The sequence below is a fragment of the Physella acuta genome, unplaced genomic scaffold (genome assembly GCF_028476545.2).
Source record: "Physella acuta isolate Inbredline_101_S28 unplaced genomic scaffold, ASM2847654v3 ptg000282l, whole genome shotgun sequence".
Taxonomy (NCBI): Eukaryota; Metazoa; Mollusca; class Gastropoda; family Physidae; genus Physella; species Physella acuta.
In genome coordinates, this window is record NW_026731801.1 from 178,099 (window position 1) to 187,500 (window position 9,402).

The 9,402-nt window shown below is 37.9% G+C and overlaps 1 protein-coding gene across 1 annotated transcript in view; it reads left to right on the top strand.

The window, feature by feature from the left end:
* LOC131939516 (uncharacterized) overlaps positions 1-5,718 on the top strand; it is a 69,244-nt gene extending 63,526 nt beyond the window's left edge. The window contains exons 11-13 of the mRNA XM_059297855.1: positions 1,810-1,896; positions 2,906-3,077; positions 3,599-5,718. Coding sequence (XP_059153838.1) covers positions 1,810-1,896; positions 2,906-3,077; positions 3,599-3,814 — 475 coding nt within the window. The 3' untranslated portion in view covers positions 3,815-5,718. The remainder of the gene's footprint in view (positions 1-1,809; positions 1,897-2,905; positions 3,078-3,598) is intronic.
* The last annotated feature ends 3,684 nt before the right edge of the window (positions 5,719-9,402 follow it).

The window sequence follows — 9,402 nt, forward strand, 5'->3', positions numbered from 1 at the left end:
TCAGATGAAATTGTTTGCTATATGGGTTCTGGGACATTATAGATGAAATTGTTTGCTATATGGGTTCTGGGACATTATAGATGAAATTGTTTGCTATATGGGTTCTGGGACATTATAGATGAAAATGTTTGCTATATGGGTTCTGGGACATTATAGATGAAATTGTTAGCTATATGGGTTCTGGGACATTATAGATGAAATTGTTAGCTATATGGGTTCTGGGACATTATAGATGAAATTGTTTGCTAAATGGGTTCTGGGACATTATAGATGAAATTGTTTGCTATATGGGTTCTGGGTCAGATGAAATTGTTTGCTAAATGGGTTCTGGGACATTATAGATGAAATTGTTAGCTATATGGGTTCTGGGACATTATAGATGAAATTGTTTGCTATATGGGTTCGGGGACATTATAGATGAAATTGTTTGCTAAATGGGTTCTGGGACATTATAGATGAAATTGTTAGCTATATGGGTTCTGGGTCAGATGAAATTGTTTGCTATATGGGTTCTGGGACATTATAGATGAAATTGTTTGCTATATGGGTTCTGGGACATTATAGATGAAATTGTTAGCTATATGGGTTCTGGGACATTATAGATGAAATTGTTTGCTATATGGGTTCTGGGACATTATAGATGAAATTGTTTGCTATATGGGTTCTGGGACATTATAGATGAAATTGTTTGCTATATGGGTTCTGGGCCAGATGAAAATGTTTGCTATATGGGTTCTGGGACATTATAGATGAAATTGTTAGCTATATGGGTTCTGGGACATTATAGATGAAATTGTTAGCTATATGGGTTCTGGGACATTATAGATGAAATTGTTTGCTATATGGGTTCTGGGACATTATAGATGAAATTGTTTGCTAAATGGGTTCTGGGACATTATAGATGAAATTGTTTGCTATATGGGTTCTGGGACATTATAGATGAAATTGTTTGCTATATGGGTTCTGGGACATTATAGATGAAATTGTTTGCTATATGGGTTCTGGGACATTATAGATGAAATTGTTTGCTATATGGGTTATGGGCTAGATGAAAATGTTTGCTATATGGGTTCTGGGCCAGATGAAAAAGTTGCGGGTAGGTCTGTGAGGTGACCCGTATAACTCAAGGGCCGAGACGAATCAGAAGTGCCCATTAATCAGTGGGGAGGAATTTGTAAAGGTTATGCCCCTTGCCTGTGTAGGTCAGGGGTCATGTTGTGGTGTGGAATGTGGCCACAGTGTAAGCGGAGCGTGGTTGTCCGGGCCATTCTACTAGACTTGTCTGGAATGTGTTTGCCGATTCTCACTTGTGAGGACCAGGTGATTTGATGGCATGGCAATCAGCATGGTTTCTCGCAGTACAAGTAGACCCCCATTTACATTCCTGTGTGTGATCGCTTGGCTGGTGTTTAATCTTGACCCATTGGGTGGATTTGATCACGTGGGGCGAAGGTAAACAAGAGCAGCATGGGAATCATGAAAGATGTGATGGCAGGTAGTCGATGGTTGTCATTTCACGACTTTTCGTCAGCCTCGATTGGCCGCGTGTGAACCTTGACCTAGATATGACCCATTTCAAGTATTTGAACACCAGGCATTTGTCTATCTGTTGTACCTATCTTTCTTCAGATCTGGTGCAGGCCCCAGCTAAACTAAACTGTGTATAGTTCCCATGCCATCGCCACATGATGTAATGCTCATTTGTTATTGTATAGGCTAGGATTTTGTTTCTCCCCCCAGTCTAATGGCTGCAGTGTGTAAACTCCCGTGTTGAATAGGTTGATGATGAGTTGTTTCATCTCCCCACAGGTTAGAGTCCCTGATGTGTCTAGACAGGAGCCACATCCATGATGAGACGTTACGTAACACGCCATGGTATCAGGCCGGCTTGCCCAGGTACTTAGATTTTCTTTCATTCCTTAACCACTGAACTAAAACAGGTAACTTAAGTGCCCACGCAATCCTCTCAGTATTTAGATTACAATCAATGTTTATATTGTGTTTGCTGTGTCCAATGACAAAATAAATACTGAATTGATTTTACATTGACAATACTAACCATTTAAAGAAAAACCTAAACTGTGAGGTAGGTTTCAGTGCCACTAAAACCTGCCATGCCCCTGTCTACTGAGGTAGGTTTCAGTGTCACTAAAACCTGTCATGCCCCAGTCTACTGTTTTTATTGTAGAGTAAGATTAACCTTGAGACAACAAACAGTTGTGTAGACTGACTTGCAGTGTTCCAAAAACAGAAAGCACACAGATTATTTATCTAGCCAATCTACCAGTGGGAGCCCATCAGTTAATGGTGGACTTGTTTGTTTTGGGATATTTGGGGGCTTGTGTTGAGGGTATTCAGTATTCCATAGTTTACTGACACACACACATTTTCTATTGGAAGATTTCAGTTCAGGGTAATGATTCAGAAACATACCGCCCTTTCACAGAAACAGGATATCTTTTAATATCAAAATCATCTTATCCCTATTATCTGACCACCTCATTAATTGCTCTGTCCATCCTAGAGCTCATAACCCTAGCCTAACAATGTGTCCATCCTTGAAACTCATAACCTAAGTTTGTCTGTCCATCTTACAGCTCATAACCCTACCCTAACAATTAGTCAATTCTTGTAGCCCATTACCTAAGTTTGTCTATCCTAGAGCCCATAATCTAAGTTTGTCTGTCCATCCTACAGCTCAAAACCCTACCCTGACAGTTTATTGTATTGTTTACAGGAAGATAGCCCTAGATATCCTAACCCTACCGTGACAGTTTTTTGTATTGTTTACAGAGAGATAGCCCTGGATATCCTAACCCTACCCTGACAGTTTATTGTATTATTTACAGGAAGATAGCCCTAGATATCCTAACCCTACCCTGACAGTTTTTTGTATTGTTTACAGAGAGATAGCCCTGGATATCCTACAGCAGGAAGATGTGGGGTCCTTCATAGTCAGGGACAGCTCCACCCACCCAGGATGTTTCGCCCTGTCTGTCAGAGTCCCCAAGTATGAAAACGCTTCTGGGATTTCACACTATTTGATATTACGAACACACCGAGGGGTCAAGTTAAAGGTAGGAACAAATGATTGGTTACTCATGCCGTTTTTTTTTTTAAAATATATACCTATGGCTGTGAGGTATCAAGCTGCTTCACTGCTGGGTTGATTGGGTTATCCAATTTATAACATCCACATTTTTTTTTCTGTGGGACGATGGAAGGCCCCTTAAATATACATGTAGGCCTAGAATCAACTTTGTGTCTAAACTGTATTTTTTTTTTTAAAAAACGCAGTGTTCATTTGCTTCAATCTATTATAGTAGCAAAATGCTACATGCCACTGTGTCAAGTTGGACATGTTTTTATTTAAACTAGTCAAGAGATGATGTTCACTTTTAGCTGTGCAGTTGTAAAAGTGACCCCAGTGTCGTTAAGTAAAGTACAGGAACATTTACTTCCAGAACAGCTGACAGAAAATGTCATTTTAAAGAACACAGTTCTGTAAAGTCTCATTATTGATATTTAGTTAACTAAAGAAATACTTAGTTGCTTTATTTTTAAAATGTAATTTGAAACAAAAAAAACCCTGTTTCAGGGTCTGGACAAGGAGTGGTCCACTCTTACAGCTCTGGTCACTCACCATACAGTCATGAGAGAGATGTTGCCCTGCACACTGAGGCTACCCAAGGTCAAGGGTCAGGGTTCCCAACCCCTGCAGGAGAGGTCAGGGGAGAGCAGTGAGAATGTTGACAGTGATAACTACAACCAGCTGGCTGACGTGTCCACCCTGGTTGGTCAGCTCAAAATGTGATCATCTTTTGTTGTCCCCCCACCCCCTCCCTCCTTCAGTGTACAAGGCATAATTTTTTTTAAACATTTCTGTATGAATCATTCGTCACCCTTATTTATGTGAACTCATTTATTTATTTGTTCCCTGCAACAAGTCATTTTATTTACTATCATTTGTTTGATTTTTGAGTCAAATTCTCAACTACAATGTGTTTAGTTTTAGTTTTTAAAGATATGTTATGTTAGAAGCCCTTTGACCGTTGTATATATAAATACACCTCTTGATGCTAGTATTGGTCTGATCCTACTGCTTGTGTACTTTAATTTGCTTCTAAGGTTTTTATAAGGGGAACTGGTGCAACTATTGCAAGATTTTTATTTTTTACATTTTCCTTTTTTTTTTAATCAGACATCAATACTTGCATTTTTTTTTGTAAATGCTTTTGTGAGTAAATCCCTGAAATCAGTTGCCTAATAATTCACTTGATCACCAGTCTAAACTATGTGGTAAAACAATACGAATGCTGGTTTTGTTTTTTGTCCTTGTCAATTATTTCAAAATAAATATTTATAATTTTCTCCATCAAAAATTTTTGTACAAATTATGTAGAAAGGGAAGTAACTAATACATTTTTTAAACTTCAAGAAAAAAGCAGAGTTGTCTTTCCATTTTCATTCCAAAAATAACGTTCATCCCAAAACCATTTTACATTTTCATGATTACCTCCCATCGTACTGATTTCCTCTGAGTGCAGCAAACTTATCATTGCCTTTCAGTAGCAGCTTGATATTTTTATTACAGATCGTGTACAAACATGTATATGGTGTTTCTAGCTATGCAGAGTGTTCACAACAGACAACATATTTATTTGTGTGAATTTATCCAATTGTACAAGAAAAATGGATTGGAATTTTTTTTTAATTCATTTTTTGTTTTTTAATTTATATGCATGAAGATGTGTAACTTGTGTTATATTTCTTTTAGAGGATTGTGTTAATCAGTGATTAGATGAAATGTTGTAATCATCTTTAATATTATCAGACTCATTGTATTCACGTGAATGTTAATTTCAAGTGTTGTCATTCAGCTGTTTCAATGAGTGAAGGTTTAACACTGGTACAACAAAGTAAAGGTGAATCGATTTGTTTTAAGTTAGATGGGATTCTCAGAAACCACAGTGTAGTGAATAATTTGTTTGTGACAAAGATTGTTACTTGTTTTAACCAGTGTTTTGTAAAGAGCAATATTTAGTCTTGTTTATCAAGTGTAGATAACTTAGTGGCTTGGCATTAGAGGTGTAGATAAGTGCTTGTAGGTGGAGTTAGGTCCCCTGTTTTAATTGGTACAGAGTTGTCTGTACTTGTTTGATTTGTTGATACGGTTTTAGTGCTTTAATATGAAGCAATATTGGAGGGCAGAGAATGAGAGTTCCCCCTCTTGGTTTGGTTGTTATATGTAGTCCTATTCATTTCTTGAGGTCACTCAGTAACAATGGTTTCATTCAAGTACAACTGAATGATGTACCCAAGTCGTTTCTTCATTTAGTTTTTTTTTTTATTGACCACAATAAAGGGAAGTTCTCTTTTTATTCATAACCGCAATAAAGAAAAATTGTAACATCTTAAGTTTGTTTTTTTTTTTAAAGGAAAAACACTTTCTAGTAAATCATGCCAGTGTGCTATACTGAGGTCATTATCAATTATATAGATGAGAGTAAACAGTTAAAGCTTTATAACTTGCATAAAGATAAAGAAAAGGAACTTAATCAGACATTTTCATTGTTTTAATGAAAGTGCTGGGTGGTGTGTGTACAATGTGTGTATATATGAGATGTGTTGGACACAGGTCACTGTTTGTACAAAGTGGTCATCATTAATTTAACCTGTAGCTGTTGAGTTGTGTTAATAAATTTTTCTCCTCTCTCTTGTGTTTCTTGCTCCATTTCTTGTCTGACCAGTTATGTGGCCGACCATATATATATATATATATATATATATATATATATATATATATATATATTGATATATATAGATATATATAGATATAGATAGATATAGATATATAGATAGATATAGATATATAGATAGATATAGATATATAGATAGATATATAGATAGATATATATATATACAAATATATAGATATAGATATACAAATATATAGATATATATATATATATATAATCAGCATTTACCCGACATTGCCCACCCTAACCACAACTAACCAAAACACACACAAACATAACACAAAACCAACACAAACGAAAACACAAAAACAAACGCAAAGACAAACCCAACCACAAGAAAACACAAACACTAACTCAAACAAAAAAGCAAACAAATCCAAACACAAATCCAACCAAACAAAACCAAAACACCAAAAAAAACGCAAACATAACAAATACAAACAAACACAAAGAAAACACAAACGCAAAGAAAAAAGCAAACGAAAACACAAATGCAAAGAAAAAAAGCAAACAAACACAAAGAAAACACTAACGCTAAGATAAACTCAAATTGTCCACAGTCTAGTCCGGGGCGCCAAATCGCACCATGACGACGTGCGGCGTAACCGCCTGATTCAACTTATTAAACGACTATAGTACCCAACTTATTCAAAGTCTTTTGAACTCACGCGAACGTAGTTACCATAGCGAACACGGGAAGGCCCGGGGCGCCAAATAGCACCCTGTCGCGGTGCCGGAGGACGCGCGGATTTGATTCACTTAAAGACTATAGTACCCTTTTTTATCCATAGTCTACCGCACAGTTTAAATCGACATTATGCAGCATAGCGCTCACATGATAGCCCAGGGCGCCAAATCGAACCGTGCTGGGGCGCCGGTGGACGCGCCTGTTTCAATTTAGTGAACAAAATTATAATACTCCAAGCTTATCCGTAAATGGAAAAAAATAAACATATAGGATTTGTAGGACCTGGCTAATTAAATGTTATTGATTTTAAAAATAATTAGTAAACAGTATGTTCAGTGTATAGAATAAATAAAAGGCAGTATTAAAAATACCAACGACATTGCACTTAATCGATCCCCGCTAATTATGTAATTATTTTTTTCCTAACACCAAAACAAAGTAATAAAAAGTAAATTCTTTTTCCCCCCGATTTAATGGAGTTTTTTTAAAGGGAAGTAGCTGCGTTTTCCAAATCAAGGGACATTATGAAAACTAAAGGACAAAATGCAAATACATTTCAGACACAATTTTAGAAATTTTATAAACGTTGATACACTTTTTTTAATTTTATGTAAACTTCATAATTGAAAATTATTATTCTAAGTATATAAAATGAAAATTGTTTTTAATTTTTTAAGTCATAAATTTAGACCATGAGCACTATAATAACCTAACACTTCAATCCATAGAAGTATCCAAGACAACCATTATATAGAGCGATGGCAATAAACCACAGTTCTATTTAACTTTTAGAACCAGATGTCGTTGGTAAACACTAATTGTAGAGGCTTGTGAATTGAGTTCTTTTCATGAATGTTTTCAAAACTAAGCAGCGTTCAACATGTGTATAAATTTTTTTTTATCATCGATGAAATTGATGTAAAGGGTTTCAATATAGTGGGTACAGGCTTTATTCTGCCAACCTTGCATTCGACATTTGATTGTCAGAACAGCTGTTGCCGTGGTAACAGTCAAAGAAGCGACATTCAGAGGCGTAGCGACCCCTCCCAGGGACAAAACTTTCGATTTGCACCCCCCCCCCCCCCCTCGAACTTTTCATTTGCACCCCCCCCCCCCTCGAACTTTTCATTTGCACCCCCCCCCCTCAACTTTCGATTTCCACCACCCCTCGAACTTTTCATTTGCACCCCCCCCCCAATAACTTTCAATTTGGCGCCCCCCCCTAAGGTCGGCGCCCGGGGACATATGTCCCCCCCGCCCCCCCCCCCCTCGCTACGCCTCTGGCGACATTCGTCAAAAAAGTCGGCTTAAAGACTGCCCGTCGTTCAGACTACATTGACTAGTCTGTGTTTGTTTCCAAGCCGACAGTAGTGTGCTTTAGTGCCAATGAGGAAATGTCGATCAACATTATAGTACGAAAACAAACATAATGAATAGATATGCGATCGTAGTATACAAAGTAAATTAATAAATAAACTATATAAAGCCTGTGTCGACTTTGCCCCGTCCCTAGCTAGGCCTATTGGTTTGTCTTTAGCTTCCCCTAATTTTAATGCCCGACACACTGTAATTTTGCAAATGTATGAACCCCCCCCCCCCCCCCCCCAACTCGCTTCTACAAAGGAGAGCAATAAGTCACGGAAGAAATCTGAATGGTTGCACGTCACACTTCAGTTTTTGTAGAAGTTTTTTTTCTTAATAAACACAATACCTTGAGCGTGGTTTTATGACTCCGATAAAGGTAGCACAACCACAGATCTAGTAATTTTATAATTCACAACCAAGGCTAAGGTGTACTAAAATAACGGTTGTTTTTGTTTTGTTTTTCGATTTTTTTATTTTTTTATTATTATTTTTTTTTTGTAATTAGATTTATGGTCGGATATTCTGACAGCCACCGTCTCTAATGATACTGGCAGGTTACGGAGTGAAATAGAAATGAAAGCCGTTTCAGAAATAATTTTTAGAAAATGTCGCTGGATGTGCGATGTATTAAGGATGAGACCAGATGAAGTTACAACAAAGCCGTTGAATTTGACCCCCACTAGGGAAAAGAAAACAGGGAAGGCCAAGAAAGACGTGAAGACGCACAGCAGAACAAGAACTGACAAGAGCTGGACTATCTTGGGGGACTACTGTAAAGAAAGCTGCCAGGACCGGCATGAGTTGAAAAGGTTATCTGTGGCGGCGCTATTTTTTGTCCTGGGCACTGAAGATAAGGATTTGAGCATACTAGCTCCCCCCCCCCCCCCAATTTCGGGGCTCACGGTACTATAGTTCCCCCACATAATAGTGTTATTCTTCGGCATTTCAAAAGTTATAATTTAGAGATTATTTTGCACTCAGTAATGACTTTTTTTTTTGTTAATTGTAATGAAAAAAGACGAATGTGTATCAACACTCTTATCAAAAGAAATAAATAACATTTTCAAAATTTAAAAAGTACATGAGGTGGGAATCAGAGTTTATTCCAGGCATCTCTTCAGGGGATCTACCGCCCCCCCCCCCCCCCGAACGAAATGCAATTTATATAGAAAATACTTTTACCAGTGTCCGTCCCCCCCCCCCTAACCGAAAATATTAAGTGCCTTTCTTCCCCCCCCCCCCGGAGGTCTATTTTTGAATGTGGATAGCGGTGTGGGGGTAAATCACGCTTCCCCCCCCCCCCCCTGCTAGTATATACAGGGCACAATATGCGACCCTAAAACCTAGCCCAGACCTAACTCTCCGAGCTGTTGTTTGCGGTGCCCATTTCCCGATCAATAGTAAATCAAAGTTTGAAAGACAGACGACGGCCACGCCTCATATAGCATGTCAGACGACGGTGTTCCATTTACAACGATCAACCAAATCAATAGAAAATAATTTCATTGAGTCCAGGATATTTGTTGAGTTGACTGCGCTCTGTCGTGACCAGATTTTTTTCTTGCTTTCTTGTGCAGCTGTACTGGAGGG